This window comes from Cinclus cinclus, chromosome 1 (assembly GCF_963662255.1).
Source record: "Cinclus cinclus chromosome 1, bCinCin1.1, whole genome shotgun sequence".
Taxonomy (NCBI): Eukaryota; Metazoa; Chordata; class Aves; order Passeriformes; family Cinclidae; genus Cinclus; species Cinclus cinclus.
The window spans coordinates 117,822,664-117,848,756 of NC_085046.1; the positions used below are offsets into that span (position 1 = coordinate 117,822,664).

The 26,093-nt window shown below is 36.8% G+C and overlaps 1 protein-coding gene across 1 annotated transcript; it reads right to left on the reverse strand.

Annotated features, from left to right (window-relative positions):
• Positions 1-2,582: 2,582 nt before the first annotated feature.
• PPP1R42 (protein phosphatase 1 regulatory subunit 42) lies at positions 2,583-15,754 on the reverse strand. The gene is made up of 7 exons (XM_062502171.1): positions 15,626-15,754; positions 14,251-14,417; positions 13,657-13,795; positions 10,930-11,046; positions 5,806-5,923; positions 3,997-4,125; positions 2,583-2,812 (listed from the first exon to the last, which is right to left on the reverse strand). Exons 1-7 carry the CDS (start codon positions 15,752-15,754, stop codon positions 2,583-2,585), a joined length of 1,029 nt encoding a protein of 342 aa, XP_062358155.1.
• Between the last annotated feature and the right edge of the window lie 10,339 nt (positions 15,755-26,093).

Sequence of the window (26,093 nt, forward strand, 5' to 3'; positions counted from 1 at the left end):
ACACCATGTGCATGTTGGCATCAGAGTAGTTTATGATTAGTTGACACAATCCAGAGTATTTATCATATGCTGACTGTATAATTTAAAGATATTTCCATATTGCTAATCCCATAGCGTATGATGGAAACAAAAGGTGACTTTCCCACCACATTCTGAATTACTACAAGTACCTACCACAATATTTAATTCCATGAGTAAGGCAATGTGGGCAGAAACTGCTGGTTACAGATTAAGTTTACAACATCAAAATTTCAACAACTTCTCTACTCAGGGAACATTAATAATGGTGTATCCCACTGGAAGGTATTAAGTATCTTTAAAATAGTTAAGTGATTTTGTTTCTTTTAATTACTTCCTGCCAATATCCATAATTTTCTCTGAATGTCCAAAACCAACTTAAAATTCAATATAAAATTTCTATTGTTTTTATATCATCAAAAAGGAAAGATTAATGACATATTTCAGTAATCTAGTAATAAGTGGCTTTTTTCATTGCTCAAGCTGCATGCAATCCTCAGTGGATCTTAGATGTAGGTTAAAAAGGTATTTAATGCCTGTTTTTCAGTTACCAGGGTCAAACATCACCTAGTATGTATAAGGAAAGAGGAAACATCTGTTGGAATAATTTATTTGACTAACATAAAGGGTAGGATTAAAACCCACTAATTTCTTTGGTCCAATACTGAATTTCAATTAAACAATACAGGTATTTGTCCAGTTTGAAAAAATTTCCTTCTGTTACTTGTGGGCACATTCATGTATAACCCTAATTAGTGGATCTGGCAAGGGAATACTATGATCTGTCATTTTTTTGTATCTGAATGAGCTCTGAGAATGAATATTTCTTATTTTTTTTAAGTTTCGGGTTTTTTCCCCAATAAATATTCTAAAGAATTCATAAACCTTTAACTCCCAAGACTCTTTGGTTTCTATGGAATTCCTCTACTACCAAGGTTAGAATACCTCTCAGGATCAGTGATTACACATGCAATTGTAAGGTACAGCAACCTTCACTATCTTCAGCATCAGCAAGATGAAGTTTTTAGAAAATATTAAATGTGTGGCATCTGACTGCAGTTTCTTCTAACCTTTCTGTAAAATCAGACTAAAAATCTTCTTGACTAACAACAAAACACCTAAATTGTTTAATTTACAAATGTAAATTAATAAAAATATAGACAATTTATTTCAATCAAGTCTGGAAGATGCTCTCTTTGCTTTTCTAGGCTCAAAAGGGATATCAACAGAACCGTGATCTTATTCTAGATTTTTAATACTGAGAAAATATTTGCCAAGCAAAGCTCAGCAACTGGACAGCTTTTACCATTGTAAAGCAGAATCAGAATGCTTTGTCTCAAAGGGAATATCAGAAGATCTTGCAGGAAAAAGATCTTGTATATGCATGTTCCATTCTTTTTTAGGACTAAGGGGAATGGTAAATGGAAAGCATGGTTTTACTCAGCCTGGCCCAAAATACAGGATACTAGCAGAGATGACATGAAAGCTAACAGAACACTGAGCATGTGGACAAACCCATCTTACAATAGAATTAACAAAACCCCAAACATAATTATATGGCACGAGTATTAGTCTGCATCCCTCTAAATTTCAGAAGCCTGTACTATTCACTGGAAAATAATAATGTACTACTATAGTAGTACTAACAGTTACTACTTTTTTATAATAACAAGTACGTTGTTCCTGCACTTCTTATTCTTAACTGCTCCACTGCTTTGTGCTTTCTGAGAAAGAAAAAAGCTCAATAACTGGCACGTATATGACAAATTCAGCTTCTTTTTTAGGCCAGAATATATCCATTGTCATGTGATGAGCAAACATGATTATTTGAAAGATAGCATCTTTGTGATTTTCAATTCTTCTTCCCTTCTCAATGGAAAGGCAGCTAATTTTAATCAGAACAAATAATCAGAAGAAACAAAACTCATGGAATGGAAAGTGGTAAGTTGTCAAGAATAAAATAGCATTAAATGTTGCTCAGTTAAACTGTCAAACATACTAATAAACTCTAACTGGGACGTAAAATAGAATACTACATTTACTAATTTAATTACAAAATAATACCCATGTCAGTTGCATGTATTTATTTATTTTATCTACAGCATTGTATAAATGATGATTTTTTTGTTGTTGTTGGCTCATTCAGCTGGTAAATAATAAAACTGTTAGGTTAAAAATAGCATTAAAAATCTGGAAGGAGTGATATTAGGTCCCAAATACTTAAGTATCCTATTGCCACAGGTGAAACTGGAGCATGGCTGTTAGGAGTAAGCAGTAAAGATGAAAACTGATTGTTTCTCCTTCTCCAGATGATCCCAGGCACAGTGTCAACCTTCACCAATGGTCCTCACACCCTAACTTACTTCTGAGAATTAATTTAAATATTATTTTACCTTTGTGGAAAATTATTACAATTAAAATTAGTAACATTAAAGTTACTACTATTAGCTAGTCCACTGATTTGTAACCAGAAACTGAAATCTATTATCCTGTCTTTCAAAGAAATAAAGAAAATAAATATAATATGGTTAAAAAAATTATTTCAGATTTCTATCTTCCTGTACTCATTTTCTAACTGATTCAGCAAGAGCTGTACAAGCAATAACTGGCATAACTAAAAGGAAGATGTTTGAGAAACACACCTGAGGTTTCACCTGACTTCTTCTTTCACAGATTCTTGGCAGAGGCTTTCTTTCAACTTTCAGCTTGTGAGCCAAATCTAAAAAATTTATTCTTTCTTTCACAGAGTCACTGTGGTGAGAAGGAAGAGCGAGATAAGGTGTTACAGAGTCAGCTGCAGGAAGCAAGAAGAAAAAAAGAATTAATTCAATATCCCAAGTCAAACCATATGTATTTAATATTCAGTGTGATTGATCACAGGTTCCAATATATCTTGTTACAGAAAACAGTGTAATGAACCTTTAGGTAAAATACCTCAATTTTGATAATTAAGAATGGAAAACTTTTAATAGAATTATGGAAGGTGCTGCAAACATTGATGAAGGTGAATATTAAAACAGGTATTCCCATTCAGACAGAGTTACTTGAAAGGAAGTAAATTCAATTACATAGCAGTAATATATTAGTAGTTAATCAGAAGGCCATTTCAGAACCATTGCCATTTACATATGGCTTCCAAACAATGAGCAGGCTCCAATTATTTTAAGGCTGGTGCTGGCAGGCAGAGCATCAGCCTTCATGTCTTCAAAAATAACATATTAATTTATCTTCCAAAAGCAACAGTGTAAGTGCCACCAATTCTATTTTATAAACATGGTAATTCAAACCATTTTGAATAATTTCAAGTTAAATGTCTGTTTCCAAGTCCTGCAAGATTGCAAGACATGCTTTTAAGTAATTTATTTTTTAACCTGCAGTCAACTCTCTAAATACCACAACGTCCCCACCATTTCTAAAAAACCTCAGTTTCTTTCAGGTGTTGCTTGAGTTTCAAAACTATTTTGTTTTCCCACTTGAAGAACAGGTTGCCTAAAAACCTCAAAAGGGGTTTAAGGCTTTTTTACCTTCCAGACATTTTTTTACTTTTTAAGTTTAAAACTTGGACTTCTGCTAGACATGCATCTTACAAAGACCTTTAAAAGGACTAACAACATACAGAGATCAAATAAGTATCAACAAATAGATTTTAAAAGTCTGATATATTTAGGGTATGTTTATTCTAGAATGGCAAACATTTTAAAAATATGGAAGTAAATGTGAATATTTACACATTCAGAATGCACTAGCTACCCCTTTCCATATTTCTGGGAGATTGGCATGTGAGGAAAAGAAACAATACATGAAGTAGTGTTAAAATTAAATTTTATATTGGAAAAGCTCAACTGCTACTTATGTCTTTTGGACTCATCACTGGTACAAGTGTCTTATAAACAATTCTTAGTATATTTATTTTTAGCTGTAATTTTATGATTTCTCTAAGTTTTAAATAAGCATGAAGTAATTGATTAATTTGCTTACAAAACTCTGCATAGGCTGTATGTTCATCTGCCATTCTTTCATTGTTTTTTTTCCTGGCAGCTCTGGAGGCTCTCCAATTCATTAAGAAACGTCTTTCCATGTCTTGAATTTCTTTCCCATCGAGGGATTCTGCAAAAGAGAACATTTTCTGTGATACAAAGTGAACTAAAGGGCTATACAAAGTTGTATGTAAAGTGTATTGGCTCTATATTAATTCCCTTCAAGTCTTTTTTTTTTTTCTTTTTCTAGTATTTTGGTGAAGAAAAAAATACCCAGTAAAGATTGATATTCATATTCAAGCTGCAAGAGTGAGTTAACATGTCTTAATTACAAGAAAAAAATCTACAATCCCTGTCAAGGGAAATATACATCTTTCACATTTGGTTAAATGCAAGACTTTCTACAAAGTTCTGCAGAAAAGTTATGCTCTTACACAGGGTATAGATAAATGCAGAAATCCAGGTTGAGAGGGAAACTGCACGCCTTAGCAATCAAGGAATTCTACTGATCCTGAAGACAGTCACACAGATTTGCCTCTCTAAGGTTAACTTTACTCACTTAGGTGCCATAGACCTCATGCTCTGTGATTCATTGGTTGCATTTTTGAGTCAGCCTGATGCCTTAAGTTTTAAATTTCTGTTCTGCTTGGGTGTGCTTTTCTGTTGTGCTTGGGTGGTGAAGACAAAACAGTCCTATTCCAGCTGAGGACTCAAGGACAATTTCTTCAAACTTCAGACCCTAAGCATAAACAACGTGAAAAGAGGAGGGAGGGCAAGCAAGCAAGCAAGGAGGATGACACTTCATGATCTGAGGCTATTAATTGGACAGTTGACTCCTGCATGCAAATGGACTAAAACCTATAAAAATGTGAGATCTCATGACCAAGCCCTCTTTTGCTTCCATCTTGGAGCCATCCAGGCAGGGACCACGACTGATACTTCCAGGGAGTGGCCTTTGAAGGCCTCTCAATAAATATCCATTTTATTCCCCTTAACTCTGTGTAGCCTCTGTTCCAGCTCCTCTAGGCATCAAGCCCAAATAACATACCTCATGTGGCCACAAATTTAGGTTGCATTAGAACTGTCCTAAGTCACTGTTATTTTCATTGTGCAGATAGACTTTTTCTTTTTCTTAATAGCCAATATTTTGTGCTCAGAAAGACCAAGTTCTGTAATTATAACTTTAAAAATACTTGCCACCTTTATCCAAAAAAGTAAAAAAATAGCAGATTTTTAACTTATTTCTACAGTATAAATATTTAGATATAGAAGAATCAGCTTCTTCCTTTCATGCTAAAATTTTATGCAAAATAATAATATAAATTGTGCCATAAAGATTAACAAATACACAAACAACATAAGTGTGAACTGCTTATAAGGTTGAGGATGAATGTTATATGACAAATTCAAACATGGTAATATGGGATCAGCACAACTATTACTGTACAACAAAAACAAATTAGCCACTACTACAGATTGATAGGGGAATAGATAAAACTGATTTTTGAGAATTAGTTTCACAACGTCTGGAATACGAACACAAAAAATTGTCTTGTAAAAATCTCACCAATAACCTATTACAAAACAAATGATTATGACTACTAATACCAAAAGCCAAACAAGATGGCTTGCAAGGTTGATTACATAAGCAGTTTTAGCCTTCTACATAAATGAAAAATTAATGATTTGACATAAATATCTGTAGCAGTAACTGTGTTTACATGCATAGTGCTACTCAAGACCAACTAATTTTTCAGTTATTTCTTAAAAGAGTGGGGGTTATAGGTGGGCTATTGATTTAAATTTTTACCTAAAGTCAATGACTGTACTATAATCCTGTCCTTGTACTTTGGTTTTTGGCAGATGGGGTTTCCTGTAAGATCTATTCTGCGTAGTTTTGTCCATTTTTTTAATACAACTTCCAAATCCTGCAATTGAAACAACAACAGAACATTGTAATTAAGTTTCCTACTCCAGAGTAAAATTCAACAGTAATGTGATTTGTTCAGCCAAGCCCAAATCCTGCACACAGAAATAACTTCATTGAGACCATTCACATGTATTAGTATGCACATTAAGAATATGCATTTTCAAACAGAGTGGTCCACAGCATTCCCTGAATATATCAAAACTGCACAAAAGAAATGATGATGTTGGAAGATGTGACATTTTTAAGGAATACAGTAATGCCAGCTACGGAAAATTATCACTTCAATCCCACTGATAAGCACCCAAAGCCTAGGAACTACCAATGAAAAAATTCTTATTATATGCAATGTCTGTTAATGCATCCCCAAGGTCTTACAGAACCCTTAGAGTATCAGTGCGTGGAAGAATACTACATTATACAGATGAAGAACAGACTTTAAAAAAGGGCTAAAAATCATGTAATCCACAATGGAATCTCTTTATATATATAGAACTATTTTACAGGAGAAACAGTAACCCCCCTACCTAACTGTGGGTGGTCAGTTATAGTATTGGCCTACACAGTGAAATTAGTGAAATATACCTTTCTCCATCTGTCTGGTTACCCAGGGGCAGTATGACCTAGATGAAACTACTCTGTCTTCTAAATGCAATAAATTCAAGTTAAAAACATGCAAAGTTCAGCAGATTAGTCCTTTCTACTCAGACACCTTACTTTCTGAAATGCTTTCTTTCCAAAATTTCATTTAACTCCCATCCTTGACAGGCTTTCCTTGTATATGTGAAAAGCTTAAGGAGCGGTTTAAGAAAATAAGTATAAATAGGAGAGAGAGGATTTATGTTCTACTGTTGTAATAATTTGGAAAAATCTACTAATCATGTTGTTACAGATTCTAAACTGCAGAGTGTGTAAAACTTTGTAGCTTGATGCCAACAATGAAGTCTCTAGCAAAGTAGATATCTCTTAGCTCCTTTAAATTTAGAAAATTGCTTGGGTAACACAAGAAGGGAGAATTCTGCTTTTGCTGGCTCATCTCCCTTGGTAGAAAATCTTCTTGGAAATATCCTATGGGTTATATAATATATGTTTAGAAAATCACGTGGAAGAGAAAGTGGCAGCACAGCTTCATACCTCCAAACCATATAACTTTTGGTCTACCTATGTTGATGGTGATATCATCTATTGTTATTCAGTGATAAAAATGTATTTTTAGAAAACTAGAGAGCAAAAGTCTGGTTCTGTGAGGATCAAGACTGATAAAACAATTCAAGAAACTCTGAGGAGCAGTCCACATGAAGAAATGTAAATAATTCTCGTAATGTTATTCAGCAAAGCTTAATCAGCATGCATCAGGATAGCAACATAATGACCTCCATAGTTTAGGTGCTAACACTTAATCATAAACAAAATTTAGGGGCAAAATATTTTAGGCTAGACTTACTTAAAAAGAAAAATCATTTAGCAAGTATGTTTATTTATCTTTACCTAAGTATTCAGACACTATCATTGAAGTCTGTAATGTGTTCTAGATTTCATTAGAAAGAATTTTTCCAAGTAATAGTTTTGCAACACAAAGTTGTCTCTTACTGAAATAAAATGTATACAGTTTAACTTTGATGAATGCATACAAAGTCCTGTAGATTTTTGTTAGCTGTTACTTACTTGATAAATGACCCAGAACATGCTTACTCCAGTGGATGTTTATCTAAGAGCACACTAATCCTGTGCTGAAATATGATTACCCTTTCGATACGCTCTAGTTGTTCATTGCCTTCCTGTCTCTAATAAAGTGCTTTCACTTCCCAGCCTTTCAATAAGCTGTACTAAAGGGACCAGACACTCTTCTGGGCAGGCTCCGTTTGATAAATGATCATGTCATGCTATCACTTTGAGGTCTGCTACAAAATACTGACGAGCAAATTATATTCCACTGGGGAGGGTGGAGAGGGGGAAGGGCAAGTGCCTGACTAGGCAGCTGTAGTGCTGGCAATAACTTTCTTCCCAATTAATGGTGGCCATTTAAGAATTGGTATTTGACCAGTATGCTCCAGTTTTTATTGGAAACATCTAATTCAACTGCCCCAGTTACATCTACAGACAGCAATTTGTCACCAGTTTGATTAGCTGTCATAATCTATTTGAGAAAATCTATAATTTTTCTCTTGTTCCTGACTCAATTCTAAAGTGAATGAATTCATCTTTTGTGATATGCTCTTGTCATAATCAATACTGAGCAGAGGTTGAATAAATTAAAGACTTGGGAAATACAAATTTTTCCAGGTATTTCTAGCTATATTTTTCTCTATCTATCCAAATACTCACACAACTAATAATCTTTCCAAAACTAATTAACTTAATAAATTATTTATATTCTGACTTTTTGTAAAAAGGAATAGTTGTGGGGGTTTTTTAATAGACATAGTGTTTTGAAAAATTTCCTTTATTCCAACCCAAATACACCGCAGTCTAGGAGACCTTGTGATCCTGACTAAAGCAAACCAGAACCTCAATACAATGAATAAATGAAATAGCAAGCAACAGAAAACAAAGAAAAGCCAATTCTATTAAAATTAATTATATTCTTGATAACTGACCTGAAACATACTTTTTGCATGTGGTAGCTAGTCATAGTTATTTTGCATGAATTCAGAAAAATTACGTGATTCTCTTCTGTCCATTGTTCAGATTGAATTATATAAACTTCAGTCAAGAGAAACTTCAGTCAAGCTCATATGCCTTGATGTCTGTTAATTATGCTAACAAAGCCTTGTATTAGCCAGGACCTTAAGTGCTTGAATTTATTAGTCCTAATTTTCAGCTATGCTGAAATCAAAGTGGCAAGGTTGAAAAGCGAAGGAATATGGGTTTTCATAATAAAGTGAAAAAACTGAGAAAAATGTTTAAGTATAAAATATTTACACTAACCACAAAAGTGAGAAAAGTCTACATAAGGTTGTATTTAATGCATTTCTTATGCCCTTCATATTTTCCTCTTTCACAAAGATTCCAAGTTATTCCTGCAGTTCACCAGACCTACTTGGACACAGGCAGCTCCTCCACAGCTTCTGTTCTGTGTGAAGCACAGCTGGGTACAGAGCTTTCCGACGCTTCCCTGCCATGTGGCATTGCCAGGATCTCTGATCAATGCCAGACATTCCTGGGGAAGTTCTTGATGGCAGTGATGGGAAAGCAAGAATGGGAAAACAGGGGAGATAGTGCTTTTGGCATGAAAAAGAAAGAGGCAGACATCGGAATTTTGGTAACAGAGGGACAAGAGGGAGGAGAATGGAGGCGGCTGGTGGGGGAATGAAAGAGCCTTTGCTGTGTGTAACAAGTTCTGCCAGCAGCACCAATTAAGTGTATAGAATTGTATACCCCTAAAATCCTTGCAGCTTTCACAGTTGTAGAATAATGTATGCCATGCAATCATGAAATTCAGGGATGTAAAAAAATTTGAAATAAACTCAAAACTTCCCTCAGCTATTTTTTTGAACAGTCAGTGGCTGTGTAAGATTGTTTTCCTGCTACATATCCACTGTGATCTAAAGCCTCTTACACTGAACTAAAACTGAATTTAAAAAAAATACTTTTCATGGCTTCCTGCTTTTTTCAGCAGTTTGGTTTTTATTTATTTAAGAATTTATATTAGACATCAGTAGAACCTACCAAAATATAATCCCTCAAAACTCAGTAATTGTAGCTGGAAAGTTGCATATCCACCTGCATTACACGTATATTAAACACATTTGATATTAATTAATTAGACAGGTCTGCAAAGATAAGAATAGAAACACCTTCCCTGTGCCATATATTTCAAAACTTGGAGATTGCTTAGAAGACACACAGGACATTCACTTTCAAAATATACTGGAGCTTAATCCAAGTATAATGCGTAGCAAACTCAAATGCTAATTGCATAATTTTTCAACAGTTGTAACCATGTAACATACAACTCTACAGGTCTGATTTGGGTAAATATAATTCTGGTTTTCCTGATGATTAAATAATGAAATTTAATAAAGATTAAGTAATATATACACAGTTACTGAATAATGCAGTAGTTTTGTCCTCTCATTCTGTTTCAGAGGATATTGGTTTTTGAAATACTGAAAATGCTGTCTCCAAACTGGCATCCTCATTCTTAAAATTAATTGGCTACAACAATTTTCTTTTAAGGTCATCACAACAGAAATAAATTTTATTTCTGAGAAAGAAAGAGCCAATATAAAAATCTCTATAATATGCATTGTTTAGAAATGGATTAATTTTAAAAAGGGAATCTTTGGGGGAGATTGCCTATTTGAAAAAAGCTTTTTGCTATTTTGATGTAACCAACATATTCAATGTGATTTTAATTATTCAGCAAAAGCCTACATGAATCATGTTTTGATGTAAATTCAACCACAACTGCCAGCCAGGACTTGAAATGAAAAGCATTGATAGTTCTGTGGTAAAAAAGAAGGGCCTCATTCAACATTTTCTAATATTAAAATGTAAAAAAATTAAGAGTCCAAATAGAGTAAATTCAGCTAGACAACTGATAGGTTATGCACACAAAATACTGCATCTCCTCACTAGTAAAGAGAATCACCAAATTATCTCAACAATCTGTTGAAAATATACTGTGTTCTCAGAAGTAATAAGAATAGCTATTTTAATAATTACTAACCAATGAAAGTTAAGTTTACTAAGGAAATAAAATGTTTATGTAAACCAGAAATGAAAGAGTTTAAATCAATCAAGACTTTATCTTGGTGATTTGGGTTACTATTTAAGCCACTTCATTTCAGTATAAATTAATAAAAATATAAATTTTGACATCCTAGGTAAATGCTTCTCCATTTTTAGTCTCCATAAGATTTTTAAATGAGAAAAAACAGCAAGCCTGACAAGCCAGATTAAGTAACTGCAGAAGTAACATTTCTTTTTACTTATATATTTAGTGATAAAGATGACTAATTTCTTAACACTCATACTTCATATAACAAATATTTACTTTAATACCTTGATATGCTTAAGTCGATTGTCGACTGCTTTAAGATAAGAAAGATTTTCCAAAACTGCCAGTTCTTCTAATTCATCAATGTTGTTATTGCTGATATTCAATACAGACAAAGATTTCTGAAGTAAGAAAAGCAGAAAAAGAAGTATTTTTTTCATGCCATGTATGAGTCAAGTTGTAAATTATTACAGGAAATAATCTTAAAAGATGAACGAACATATGAAGAAACATGCAAACACCACCTCCACATACCATACAGATTGTTTTATGTTGGCTTTCTACCTTGTCCTAAAATGTAATTTATTCTGGTTTTGAAGTGAAACTAAAGCAAGACTGTTTTTCAATTATTTCAGAAATTCTTAGTAAATACAGAATTTTTGGGTTTTTAAAAACACATTCAAATTCTTTACAGAGTTCTGTAAGTGCTACTAACTCTATTTTTGAAGTATGAAACATACATTGAAACTCACTGCCTTTTTACAGAATCATAGAATGGTTTGGGTTGGAAGGGACCTTAAAGATCACCTAGTTCCAGACCCCTGCCATGAGCAGGGACACCTTCCACCAGACTGGGTTGCTCAGAGCTCCATCCAACCTGGCCTTGAACACTTCCAGGGATGGAGCATCTACAACTTCTCTGTGCAATTTGTTCCACTGTCTCACCACCCTCACAAGCAGAGAATTTCTTCCTAATAGCTAATTTAAACCTGCCCTTGATCAGTTGCAGACCATTATCCCATGTCCTATCACAACACATCCTTACAAAAAGCGCCTCTCCAGCTTTCTTATAAGCCCCTTTTAGGTACTGGAATGCTGATACAAGGTGTCCTTGGATTCTCCAGCCTGAACAACCCTAACTTTCTCAGCCTGTCTTCATAGGAGAGGTGCTTCAGCCCTCTGATCCTCTCCATGGCACTCTCTGGACTTGCTGCAGCAGGTCCATGTTCTTCTTATACTGTGGGCTCCAAGACTGCATCTGAAGCCCATATGTGCTACCCACACAGTCTCATTTAACAGCTGGACTACACTGCTTTTCTTTCAGGCTTGATCCTACAAACCTCTTGGTATCCATACCTCTGATCCTTAGCCCTTCTCTGGAACAGTACTGAGTCACATACAGCACTTTGCCATTTGTAATAGAAAATAGATTCAGTGATCTTTTTATTTTAGATACGTATCTAAACGTGTTTGAGGTGTTTATCTCGAGAAATACTAATCTAATTTCACATAAAAGGAAAGTTTGTACCTCTAGAAAATGAGAAGGGACTCCTAATCCAACCACTTTAAAATTATACAGGGCAGATGATTTACTATTATTTGGAAAATCTCTATCTCAGCAGTTTATATAGGAAAACTAATCCACTTCAAAACTTTGATGAAGATCTACATTGCAGATGGAAATCACCAGTATCATCTTGATAAACACAGTTAATTAACTTAATCTTCTCAGTCAGATTCATTACATTGTCATCATCAAAACATTTGCCTGTGGTACACAGAGAGTTATACAGCCTCATGCTTTTTTATCTATTTTATATCTGACACCGTTAAAAAAGCCAGAAACAGATGAAGACGTAAAAAGAGATGCCTTTAAAAGGCTCCAAACACTATACTTGAAGGATAAAATAGAATATTTTTACATTTAGCCTCCAAAGAGAAGTTACATTGTCAAGAAAGCAAAGTTGTTTCATAGAAAACAAAGAAACCCCACACCAAAAGGCCTTAAATAAAAGCCACAAAGAACAAAATCTAGACTAGCCTGCTGAAAAACAAGGAAGAGTTTATTAAATGTTATTATCCTGGGAAGATTATAGCTATAAAACTTCCCTTTACTTTGATAATTTCTCCAGTATAGAAGGAACAAAGTACAAATGCTCTCACAGTAATGACTAATTTCTATTAAAGAAAAGCAGCAATACATGTCTTGGATTACATAATCTCAAAGCAGGAAAAAAATAGAGTTAGGTCAAAAATTTATGATATACATGTAAACAAAGGAATTTACTTTTTAGTGAGTTTTTCATCTTCACAAAAAAAGGCTCATCAAGCCCTGACTGCACTATGGGAGATACAATAAGAGGAATTTTTATAGTACAGAACTATATCCATTAGCAAATAAAGCCTACTTTTTAACCTCTTCAACTGTATGTTTTATGTTTTCTGAGCAATTAACATGTTGAAAGACAACTTCAAAAAGATTTCCTGAACTCTTGACATAACACAAGGAAGAACTGAAGAACTAAAACTGAATGCTTTCGATCGCATTGTTCTTAATAAAACTTTAAAAAAATGTGCCATTTTTTTTCCTTTCCATTTTTCTACAGAAATACAAAAGTCAATAAATAAACAACTATACAAATCAAATCACTGAAATATCAACAAATTATTTATTCTCATACAAATAAAACAGACTAAGAAAACCAAGAGTGATAAATTCCAACTCCTTTTTTAGTTTATTCACATTCTGTTGGCATAGGGCATCCACACACTTCCTTAATTCCTCTCTCTCTTTATTCTCATTTTCATCCTTCATAATGAAAAAAAAAAAAAAGAAGCAGAATTTGCTGGACTCCTTGTATAAGAGAATTAGGGTAGGGGTCCCTTTGGATAATTTGAAATAATGTCACCAATTGGCAGAGGAGGTAAACAGCGATCAACCCCTAATAATTTTTCCTAAAAATACTGATCTCCTGATAATTGGCTCATTGAAATTCTCAAAATGTACTTACTGCCAGGGAGTTAAGAGATACTGGATCAAACAGAAGCTTTTCACCTAGAGGGAGATGTTGATTTTCAATATGTAGCTCCCTTAGTTCTCCTACTTTATCCAAACCCTCTACTACAGTGATATAGTTGCCTCCTAAATACCTACAGAACAGAACACAAGATAGATTTAATATCCTTTGAAAGTAAGAGCAAACACAAGGCTTCAATATATAAATATTTTTCAAGCATTATTGAATAATACTTGGAAATTATTATAGAAAAAGTAAATAACCTAGCATACAAGTAAAATACACACTTAATTGCTTCAAGCAGGTTTTTTTCAGTTTTATCTACTAATATTATTATTGTTATTATTATTATTACTACTACTGCTGGAATGAAAAAATAAAATTACTTAAATGCAAATATATATATGTCAAGATAAGTCACTACTTTTATCGCAGAACATCTCATCAAAAAGTATTAAGCAATTATTTCTATTTGAAAAGCAAATTTAAGAGCTGAAAGGGCCTTAATGGCTAGATAATTTTAAAAATTTCTTAAGCATCATAACTATTCTTTTTACTAGTAAAATAAATATATTATTTTCAACTTACAGTTTTTCAAGTTTTTTCAGTGATGAAAGATTTTCTATACTTGAAATATGATTATTCTGAAGGTAAAGGTGTGTTATATTTGAAGCAAAGTCCAAGTTCTGGATTTGGTTTATTTGGTTGTCATATAAATATAGAACTCTCAGATTTTTACAGAAAGAGAGGTCACCCTGAAATAAATAATAACATGCTACTTAATGTTCACTCACTGCCAGCTTCTGGAACCTATTGATTGTTCTTATATTTAAGTTCTGATGTATGATTTATAAATTTTCACCTTTAGTATACATTCCTTAAAACTATTTTTCTGATAAAAACAGTTATTATATATTGTCAGTTATCTACAGATTAAAGACTGAAATCTGTCATTACTATTTTGCCATACAGAATGTGAGGACTATAGGCATCACCAGCAAATACACCACATCCAGTGTGACTTCATTCCCTTCCTAGTCTTCATCAGATGGATTTCAAAAAAGCACAGGTTTTACTGTAGCTGTCTCCATTAAACTGCACTGATGTAACTGGAAACCAATTATTGGCAAAGAATTATTGATTTATACAAAACCTTGCACTTCAATCTATTTTAATATATTTCTGCACCCAAGTTTACACTCAAATGTTGAGTTTCTTTGATCATATTCCTATGAAACAACTAAAAAGGCCACTCCTCAAGAAGGTTTCTGTAAAACTTTGCTGTGGCAGATGATGAACCAGACCTCATCAAAAGGACTAATCCAATTAGCAACTCCCTATGGCTGCACATGTTCCTAGGAGTGGGCTGAATAAAACCACTTGCTTGAAGGGATCTGTTTACACTGAACAAATATTTTCTTCTTCATTGAAATCATGCTTTTAGAGCAGAAATTCAACAATGCAGTTGTTCAGGGCTCAGCAGTCTCAAAATCTACTCAGTATCTTGAGGGCATCTGAATTAACTCAGAATTTATTGAAACCTGTATACATTTCCTAATATTAAACTCAGAGGAAGGAGGACTGGGTTAAATTTGTAGGTTTAGTCTTTGGAAATAAAAAGCTCATGGATTATTTTTTAAATGAGTAAACCCCAGAGAGCAATTAAAAAAAAAAAGCATATTTTTAACCTGGCTAATTTGAAAAAGCCACTACACCAGTCCAAATTTGTTAACCTCACTCGGGTTATTTCCTGTTCCTGAACTCTCCTTTCCTTTCCCAGACTTTCTCTGAAATTTAAGAAATAAATCACAGATTGAAAAGATTGTGCCACGAGTTAACAAATTTGTAAAACTTGGCTTTCCTTGTTTGTCTCTCCAACAATGAACTTCGCAGCATAACAGTAACTACAAAACATTAGAGTAGCCAGTTTAAAAGGAATAACTAAAAAACCCCAAACCCTTACAATTGAATCTATATTTTTATCTGACAAATTCAGATGAGTTATTTTTTGCAGATATTGTCCAAAGTCCTCTTCACTACGATTCTTGTGACCGGCATTTTTAGCAATTAGGTCCACTGTTAGTCGAACCATGGTTCTATAATAGGTCAAGCTGCTCTACTGCTTCTTTTAATAGTGTATTCCACGTGTTCTTCTAAGTAGTATTATAGAATGCCTTAAAAACAAAAAAGGAAAATGTTATACTACTTGTATCCCAGATCTTCAACAAAGCTTACATGTGTACTTCAAATCTGACAGATCATAAACAATGCCCTTTTCATTTACAGTGATGCTATGCTGCTTATAAAAACCTACCCCTTTTATTGCTATTTGTTGCTATTTATTGATATTTTATCAGGTTTTGGTATATTAATAAACATTTAAAATAATTTTTCTATTTGATTTGTTGATTAAGTTTGCTTAAGAATATTATATCCTAGTTTCCATCTTTCATACAGAAATATGAGCACAGTGCTCCACAGCAGGCATAATTCTCACACATAGTAGCTAGTTAGTGGAAGCTCATAATCTGATTATAAATTAGAAAATATAGGACACTCCAAACAGGTTTTACAGGCTGCAAGAGGTGGTTTTAAGCTACAGGACTCTTCATATATCTGCACAGCACTTTCATCATGCACACAACAGCATGTTCTGCACGGTCAAAAACTGTGAGTTTTTCCCACTACGGCATACCATAGAGGCTCTCCAACACTACCATCTCTTTTTTTCCAAACTTTGGCTCATATAAGTGAGTTTCTTATAAATGTCAGAATGGAGGACAGGGAAGAAGGCAAGAGGCTAATATTGAACAGGATGCATAAACAATCTGAGAACAAAGATACCCTAATAGATATAACTTAATGACTCAGAATAGAGAGGTCACCTATTTAGCCAGTACATTTACCAATGTATATTATGTGTTATAGCTTATACACAAAAACCCCACATTTAAAGAGTATCAGAAAAACTGAAGAGACAGCAAAAAAACATCCCAGTGCTAAACCTCGCACAGAGAATCATCCCTGCCAGCATTACATTTAGGGGAAACTGAAGAAAAGCCAAGGTCGAGGCTGTGAAGGCAGAGAAAACTTCCTTTCTTAGTAAACAAATCTGAAGTTCAGTAGCTCTCCTTTATCCATACGGGATTTGCTTTTAGCTTTTATTTTAAAAGGTGGAGATGAAGGAGGGCTGAAAGGACACTGGATTGCTTGTTTTTCTACTGAGTTTCTTGCTTGTTATATAAAATCACCTTTCGGAGCCCCTTCTCAGATCTTCTTCTAAACCCAGCAGAGTAAGTGAGGGAAAGCCGGGCAGGTCTCCCTCCCTCGGTCCCCAGCTCCTTCCTACCTACAGCCTTGCGATTTCACACCGCCCTCCCCGCCCCGTGGCCCCGCCACCAGCCGCCTCCCAGCACGGCCGGTGGGAAGGCGGCTCTGACGGCGGGCACGGGCCGGGATCCGCTCCAGGCACCCTCCCGGGAGGAAGCGACCCCGGCGCGGCCCCGCTCTCCCCTCAGCCCCCGGCCCGCGCGCACCTCCGGCCCCTGGTTGCCGCGGCAACCGCACGCCGACGGCCGAGGGGCGGGGCGCTCCCGCTACCGGCTGCGGCGCGCGCCCCTCGGACCAATCAGCGCCGAGGAAAGGGGGGGCGGGGGGGGTAAGGCGATGCTTTTTGCGCACGCGCAGCAATGACGCCCAGGCGCGTTCGCGCGGGCCGGCCTAGCTGGCCGCCATGTTGAGAGGGAGAGGGAACGTCCCGAGTGGGAAGGGACCCGGAAGGGTCATCGGGTCCACCTCCTGCACCGGACACCTCAAAAGTTACACCGTGTGCCTAGGCGCATTGTGCTAATGCTTCTTCAACTCTTGTTAAGCTTAGTGTTGTGACCGCTTCCCGGGAGAACCCATTCCAGTGTGCAGCCGCCCTCTGCCTCTCCTCATACAGCTTCCTCTTGTGATAATTGATAAAAGATTCGAGTTAATCATAAAAGTATTGGGGTTTGTTTCTCATTTATAACACTCTCCAGTCCCTTCATTATCCTCCCTGCTCTCCTTTGGAGCTTCTATAGTAGCTTAATTTCATTTTTATATTGTGGTGCCCAAAACTGCACACAGGACTGTTGAAAAATGTAGATTTTTGTCAATATTTTTGAGGGATATTCTTTAATGTTTGATCTTTATATATACGTTCAAGACTAGTCAACAAGGGAGGTTTAACTTGTGAAACAGCACCTAACAAGCAAACTCTTTAGTGATATCTATGATATCTAGAAGAACAAATTACTCGATTGTAGAATTGCCTTGCTAAAGTTTAGGGCTTGACACGCTTCAATGATCTGAGACCGAGGGGGAGGTTAACAAAGCTTGGGAAAAAGCATGCCGGCTGATACTGGAAGCAAAGAATGCAGAATTTATGACCTACAGACATTTGGTAGAACTTTCAAGGTAAGGGAAAAACTAATAAAATAAACTCAGCAATTATGCTGAAACCAGCTCAAATTGAGTCAAAGGTGATTCCAGCAGGGGGAGATCTGCAACTTCTGACACAGAGACCACCGACCCAAAAGTAGAGATAGATTGGGCATGTGGACTAATTAGTATAAGAAGCAAGAGAATTGTTAGCCAGTAGTAGAATATGAATTCATAAGAAAACTATGTAACTATCAGCCAATGAACACCATTTCCTTAATTTGCTAAAATGTATAAATTGTAAAAAATTTTGGTACCTTGTGTGTTTGATTTGTGGAATTCCACCAAGCACCCAGGCTTGTGCAATTCTAAAATAAATAATGTCTCTCTCAAGTGTGTAATTATTTGCTTGTTGCACACGGGGTAATAAATACAATTTTTGTGGACTTGAGGTGAGGCTGCCCCAGCTCAGAACAGAGCAGGACAATCCCCTCCCTTGCCCGTCTGTGATTCTGTGCCTGCTGTCCCCCAGGACAGGGCTGGCCCTCCTGACTGCCAGGGCACTGCTGGATCATGTCCGACTTCCTGTTGACCAGGATCTTCCAGGTCCCTTTCTGTGCCATTGCTTTCATCACCTTAGCAAATCTTATTGCTTTCCAGCCTCTCATTCCCAGTCTGTATGTGCATCCAGGATAGCCCCTTCCCAGCTGTAGGATCCAGCACTCTGCCCTTGTTAAACTCCCTACTGTTGGTGATAGCCCAGCTCTCTGATTTGTCCCAGAAGAAATCTCTAAAACCTGCTGATGCAAATGGGCTTTGAACAACACCCCCCATGCTGCCCACCCCTACAAAGAACTCTTTGTCTCATTAATGTCTTAATAAGGGTATGTGTTTTTAAATCTTGTTAACCAGCAGTTTTTCTGTTTGGCATTGCCTCTTCTTCCCTCCATGCCAGGCTTTTTTTGTGAGCATGGACTGCAGGCAAAACCAAGATCATATGGTTCCTTTCCCTCATGCTTGAATTGGAGAAATTAATATTTTTATAAATTGAGTGGATACTGTATCTAACAGTAAGTTCTAAAAAAAAAAAAATAAAAATACTGTGTTAGCAATTGTTTAATGATTTTTTTTAGTGGTGAAACATGATTCCAATTTGTGGTTGGTTGTTGGTTCTCTTTCAGTTTGTTCAATCAATGGTATCACACTTTTTAGCGCCTTTAGAAAAGCTAACTAATTAGTTGCTAATGACACAAAAGTAGGAGGAGTGGCTCATACTCCAGTGGGTTGTGCTGCCATGAGGAAGGACTTCAACAGGCTGGAGAAATGAGCCAAGGCGAGCCCAGAAAAGTTCATCAAGGGAAAGCACAAAGCCTGGCCCACGGGGAGGAACAGCCCCAGGCACCAGGAAAGACCAGCTGGAAAGCAGCTTGGCAGAAAATGACATGGTGGTCCTGGTGGACACCAAACTGTCCAGTGTAGCAGCAAGGAAAGCAAATGGTATCCTGGGCTGCCTTAGAGGAATACTGCCAGTTGTAGAAGGAGATCCTACCGTTTTTATTCAGCACTGGTGAGGCCACACCTGGAGCACTGGTGTACAGCTCTGAGTTCTTCAGTTAAGAGAGACATGGACATACCAGAGAGAGACCAGCTAAGGGCTGTTAGGATGATGAAGAGATTGGACCATCTCTCTTTTAAAGGAGTAGTTGAGAGAGCTGGGACTGTCCAGTCTGGAGAAGAGAAGGCTCAGGGTGTTTGCTTCCAATGAAACCAAGATTATGACTTTATTTCTCTTATAGGGAAAAGGACACAAAATGCTGTCAGGAACAAACATGTTTTATTATGTAAAATATGTCTGAAATACCTTGTTCTAATTAATTTTAGTTTGGGTTTTATGTTTTCAAAGGTAGCAAATAAAAGATTCTCAAAAACATGGAGCAGAGCAAATAGGGGAATGGGGTGTTGTGGGGAGTGTCACTCCTTCCTGCTTAGGGGAAGACTCTTTACACTCTTGCCTGTTCCAGCATGGGCTTCCCACAGAGTCAAAGCCTCCTTCAGGCACGTCCACAGGCTGCAGGCTGCTCCACCACGGACTTCCATGGGCTGCAGGGGCACATCTTGACTCACTTTGCTATGGACTGCAGAGCAATCTCTGCCCTGGTGCCTGGAGCCCCTCCTCCTCCTCCCCCTCCTTCTCTGACCTGGGGGTCTGCAGAGGTGTTTCTCTCCCATATTCTCACTTCTGTTTCCTAGCTGTTGGTGTTGCACAGGTTGCTCCTTCTTAAATATGTTATCCTGAGGTGCTACTACCATCACTGATGGGCCTGGCCTTGGCCAGTGGTGGGTTTGTCTTGGAGCTGGCAGGCATTGGCTCTATCATGGAGGGAACTTACAGCAGCGTCTCACCTAGTATGAAGAAGCCACCCTTGTATCCTACTGCTATTACCTGTCCTGCCAGGTGGATCTGTCCTTTGAGGCTATCAAGGCTCTGGCTGCCAGGGACAGCTGTAAGCTGCAGAGCCGGGGTAGGGCCAGGAATGTCTGTGATGGGCTCTGGCCCTGTGACATCCTAGGGGACGGGTCACAGTGGGGCTGGTTTTCAGGGCCAGAGGTAAGCACGTGAGGGGAGGCTGGACTGGGCAAGAGCTGGGACAGAAATGTTGATTCTCACCCTGCATCAAGAGCCCAGGCCCCTGCCAACAGCCTCATTCCTTCTCCTACCTGCTCCCGGCTCTGTGCAGCTCTCATACCTGCTCCCCACTCCTTCCCAGACCTACTTGACCCTTTCTCTCCCTCCTCATCCAGGCCATGGCTGCCCGAATGTTCTTTAGTGTGGTGCGAAACATCATCATCCAGCACCCACAGATGGTCAATAGGGAGCTGGACGAGGTCACACGTGAGCGCATGCAGCAGCGTGAGGAAACACTGAGACAGGAGATGACTCAGCTGCTGCAGGAACTGGAGCAGAATGACATGGCTCAGAGACAGCTGCTCTTCACTGCCATGCTGCAGTGGCAGAGCTGGGCTGTAGCCCTTGTTGTGTTCTTGGGGCTGTGGTGGTGGCTCCGATATTTGAGAAATCATCATAGAATTGTAGAATCCTAGAATTTTTTGGTTGAAGGGACCTTAAAGATCCATTTAACAATCATCTCATTCCAATTCCCCTTCCATAGGCAGGGACGCCTTCCAGTAGACCAGGTTAAGGCCCCATGCAATCTGGCCTTGAACACACTTCCAGGGATGAAGCATCCATAACTTCTCTGGGCAACCATTAACCACTATTCCAGTGCCTCACACCCCTCACAAAGAAGAATTTCTTCCTAATGGCTAATCCAAACCTACCCTCCATCTTAAAGCTATTCCCCCTTGTCCTAACAGAGCATACCCTTATAAGAAGTCCATCTCTGTTTTTCTTGGAAACCTGTTTAGGTAGTGGGAGGTTGCTGTAAGGTCTCCCTGGAGCCTTCCCAGCTCTCTCAGCCTGACTTCATAGGAGAGGTGCTTAACTTAGTGGCCCTCCTCTGGACTTACTCCAACAGGTCCATGCCTTTCTTGTGTTAGGGGCCCCAGACCTGGACATAAGTACTCCAGGTGGGGGTCTCATGAGAGTGGAGTAGAGGGGAAGAATCACCTCCCTCTTGCTGGCCACACTTATTTTGATGGAGTCCAAGACACAGCTGGGCTTTCTGTGCTCTGAGTGCACACTGCTGAGACATCTCAGACATCTTGTCCTCTCTCAAACCCAGCCCATGTTTGTGCTTGCTCTTACCTGGGTGCAGGACCTTGCACTTGGCCTTGAACTTCAGGAAGTTTGCATGGGCACACCTCTCAAGCCTATTAAGGTCCTTCTGGGTGGGATCCCTCCTGTCCAGCATGTTACCACACCACACAGCTTGGTGTTGTCAATAACTTACTGAGGGTACACTCAATCCTACTATCCATGTCACCAGCACAGGGACTGCTCCCAGTACCAATATCTATGGCTATGTAAAGCCCATTCAGCCATAACACTAATAAATGGAATAAAAGTCATTAATGTTTCATGAATGTTTGGCTGCTGCATATTCTATTCCTTAGCTAGCACACTATTGTTAGACAAAAAACGCCTACCATAAAACAAGAAGTTTAATATTGATGCTCAAGACTTTGGCTTCTAAATTTGTACTGAGTACAAATTCATTTTGGATCAACAGATGTTAGGAATTATTTTATTCAGACCTCTAAGAGACAAAATGATGTATGTGTCTATAAAAATGGAGAATTAACAGTGGTATCATCCTCCTATGGACACTTCATTGATCACTATTGACCTGAAGGTCATAATCTCAAACTCCCATCTCATATCTACAAGAATACACAGCATTTTGTTCCCACATCCTAAGAAAAGTGAGGAGGAAAGAATGGGATTTCATACCCTTTTGGCTTGAAATTATTTGAATTTCATTACATGGGATAGGTTACTTTCTTGTTTTACTTACATGCAAGATGTTATTGACCACAATATCTTTTTCCTAAAGCCAAGAACACTTACATATTTGCCCTGCTTTCCCTATTTTCCATGCACAGTACAATGGTTCTACATTTATTTAGCAACAATACTGCACCCTCTACAAAGGTTTACTGTAAGTTCAGAACAGGAGAAAAGTCTACATTTCATGTTGCCTTCCTTTTGCAAGATGAATTCACTTCCTTAGATCTCCTTTTAGAAAGCAAACAAACCATGTTAGAAGAAAAAAGTCTTTAATGGAGACGCATTGCATTCAAAAGAACATACAACACTGACGGAGGCCACAGCTCACTTTCTGTAGGAGCACAGTCAAGAGATCTACACGTATTTTTTTCCTGTTAGGAGCAAAATCTGGTACTGCAGACAACTTTGTCAAAGGATTTCAGAGATAAATGAAAGGCTTAAATGTTTATGACAAGTAAACAAATTCCTTGAAATTATTATAATTAAAAAATCCCGAAACACAACAACCAAACATAAGTGAGGAAAGATAAAGTTCAACTACCTTTAAAGAGACTGCCTTTCAATAGAGCAAGTTCAGTCTAAAGTTAAGATCTGTATTTGTATCATTTGATCCTTCTAGGACTTCAAATAAAATAAAAGATTTTATCCTATTAAGCAGTGATTTCCTGGCTACAACTACTATAACCTCACAAGTTGTTAAGTTTCTTAAGTTTTGTGCAGCCCAACCAGTATGTAGGCTGGGGCAAGCAAAACTCTTAACTTAAAACAAGTAATTTGAAGCTTTAGAGAGCTGCTTCTATTTATGTAATGTACTAGTATAGCTAATTTCACACTGAGATTGAAGGACCTCTTCAAATCATCTGCACTACAGACTTGCATGATCAGAACAATTAAGTAACTGGGACTGGAGCACCTCAGTCAACAATGAAATGGCATCTCAGATCTGAAGCATGAAAAGCTGTTGGAGCCTGGAAACAAAGGTGAAATTATTAGAAAACTATTTGTTTTTTAGGACAAACATTTTATCTCTGTAGTGTTGGGTTTTTTTATTTGTTTTGGTTTTTTTTAATGAATATTGTATCTCACCTCCAACAGAGATGACAATGTAGATTTGGGAAATGCAAAATCCTGTCTCCAAAGAGGAGTGATAGGAAATAATTCAAAACATCAAGTTTTCCCATAGAGGAAATAACAGCTTGGCAAATATTGTAATGAAGTTTCACAGATGAAGCAAGAATAGAAAGTAAAAATTATTATATGATAATCTGATTCAGAAACAGTCCAAAGATATACTGATATCTCAGCATTATTTTGTCAAACATATAGATATCTGAGTACTCACACAGTCATTATTTATTATTAAATAGGTGCAAAATGTTATGTCTTATTTGTCCCCAGCTGATAATTTACATAAGTATTTGTGTTAAACCGTTTTTGCTACTCTCAGAGTTTTACCTAGGTGTCCTAAGAAGAATTTTTAAAGTGGAAAAGGAAGAAGTTCCACACTAACTTGGAATATTGAGGAGCTAGTTTGGAGCTTATATCACCATATAAAATATATACATCTTGTTTTAAATTGAAACAGTATCTGCCATATTCTCTAGTTAGATCTGCAGCTTTGTAGAACTCAGACTGAAATGCCTTCCTTAGAAACAGATTTTCAATACAAGCTTAATTCTAACCTCAAATGAAGTGAGTGCAATTTGTCTTCAACTGGAGAAGAAAGTTCAGATGGTTGTAATTACTAAAGATTGCATGCCATTAGATGCAGGCACATAAATTAATTTCCTTTTATAATAAAGTAATGCCACTGCAGTTGCACATAAGCCCTAAGGTAATCTGGGCTAGAGCAAACAGAAATTCACACAGGAAATGATGGACTAATTTACATAGGAGTTGAATAAATGTTTCAGTTGAAAATGAAGAGTTCTGAAAAACAATACATTTATAATCCCCTCAAAGGGCTTAGCCATTTCCTGTGATGATCTAAAGAGAAAAACTATGCAAAACAGAGTAAACATTCTTTGCTAACAGCATTATTACAAATTTTTATTAAAGGTGGTAATGTCTAATAAACTAGAGATATGTGACCTTTAGTCATAAAACCAGTAATACTTACATATGCTTTATCATCCATATTTTTAAAAGGCTAATGATCAATCTTCCTATTTCATAGAGGGAAACAGACACTAACTCTGGTAAAAATGCCTTGCTAAAGTTTATGCACTTCTGGTTTTTAAAAAGCCAGGAAGAAAACCCCATTCTCCTGAGATACAGTCCTGTAACTTATCCACTGGACCATGCTACTTCCCAGAATACTGTAGTTTTTGGAAAGCCCTGTATGAAGCAATTTTTCATAATTAAAAACAAACCAAACGTCACAGCAAATATTTCATATGTTAGAGGTTTCATCTGAGGGTCAAAATTAACTTTCCTAAATTACATGTTTCCTTGTGGATATTATTCTGAGGCTCTGAAAAGTAAAACTACAGCTCATAAAAATATACCCTGAGGAACAAGATACTTCATTAATTCCTTAAAGGTTTAGCATAATTGTTTTTAACTCAAGAAAAATGTTTCAACTAACTGGATACTCTCTGATGTCAGTTCTTCAAGACTTGACACACGAGAAAAGTTCTTTGTGAATGCAATTAATCTTATATTTTATCACCCCATATTTTAATAATTTTCAACTCTTAGGGACTTGCACCTTAAAATGATGCTATCTCAGCTGTGTAGTATTTACATTTTTTCTGGCTTTTTAAAGTATTTGTTTTTACCATTTTATCTTAACCTAGTTTACAGTATGATGTACAAAATACGTTACATTGGGATTTTAATAAATACTTTAAATATGATAGTATCATTAAGATTGTAAAAATCATTGCCCTAGCACTGCCAAGTCCACAACTAAACCATGTCTTTAAGTGCCACACATACACTCCTTTTAAATGCTTCCAGTGATGGTGACTCAACCACTTCCCTGGGAGACCTGTTTCAGTGCTTGACCCCTCTCAGTGAGAAATTTTAGTGGCACAATGAGAGTCCAATTCTGATTTGGAATTTTTGGGGCACAGCCATAAAGATAAAATAAATAGTGCATTTATCAAAGAGAAAGTAACATGCTAAGCTTATTTTAAAACACTGACATAAAATAAATAAATAGAAAAAGCAAAAAAATACCAGTTTAGCAAAAGAGAGAAAATAAGTAAGATGATTAAGGTTTAATTATATTTACTATATATATTTAACCTTATAAACAAAATATTAACATGTCAGCAATTAGCTTTACAGCTTGTATTCTCCCATTTTTCATAATCAACATTAATAATCAACTGGAATTACAGTTAATAATAAATGGAGGTCTACTGTAGAAACACTGCATGTCTTGGGACAATGTACTGTGCTGTGCAGGAGTGATCCTGTACCCAGGATCATGGCAACCTTGTATTTTCTAAAGCAAATATATCTGTCACTTGAAACACTGGACAAGTTAAGATAAAATCAAAATATCCAAAACTAGCTGCAGTCAAAACTTTATAAAGAAAGAAGTGAG

Coding starts and splice junctions, on each gene's coding strand:
- PPP1R42 (XM_062502171.1), bottom strand. CDS start 15,754: ATGGTTCGACTAACAGTGGACCTAATTGCTAAAAATGCCGGTCACAAG. Junction 13,796..14,250: donor CTGAAAAAACTTGAAAAACT/GTAAGTTGAAAA, acceptor TCTGTTCTGTAG/GTATTTAGGAGGCAACTATA. Junction 5,924..10,929: donor ATCGACTTAAGCATATCAAG/GTATTAAAGTAA, acceptor TTTCAATTGCAG/GATTTGGAAGTTGTATTAAA.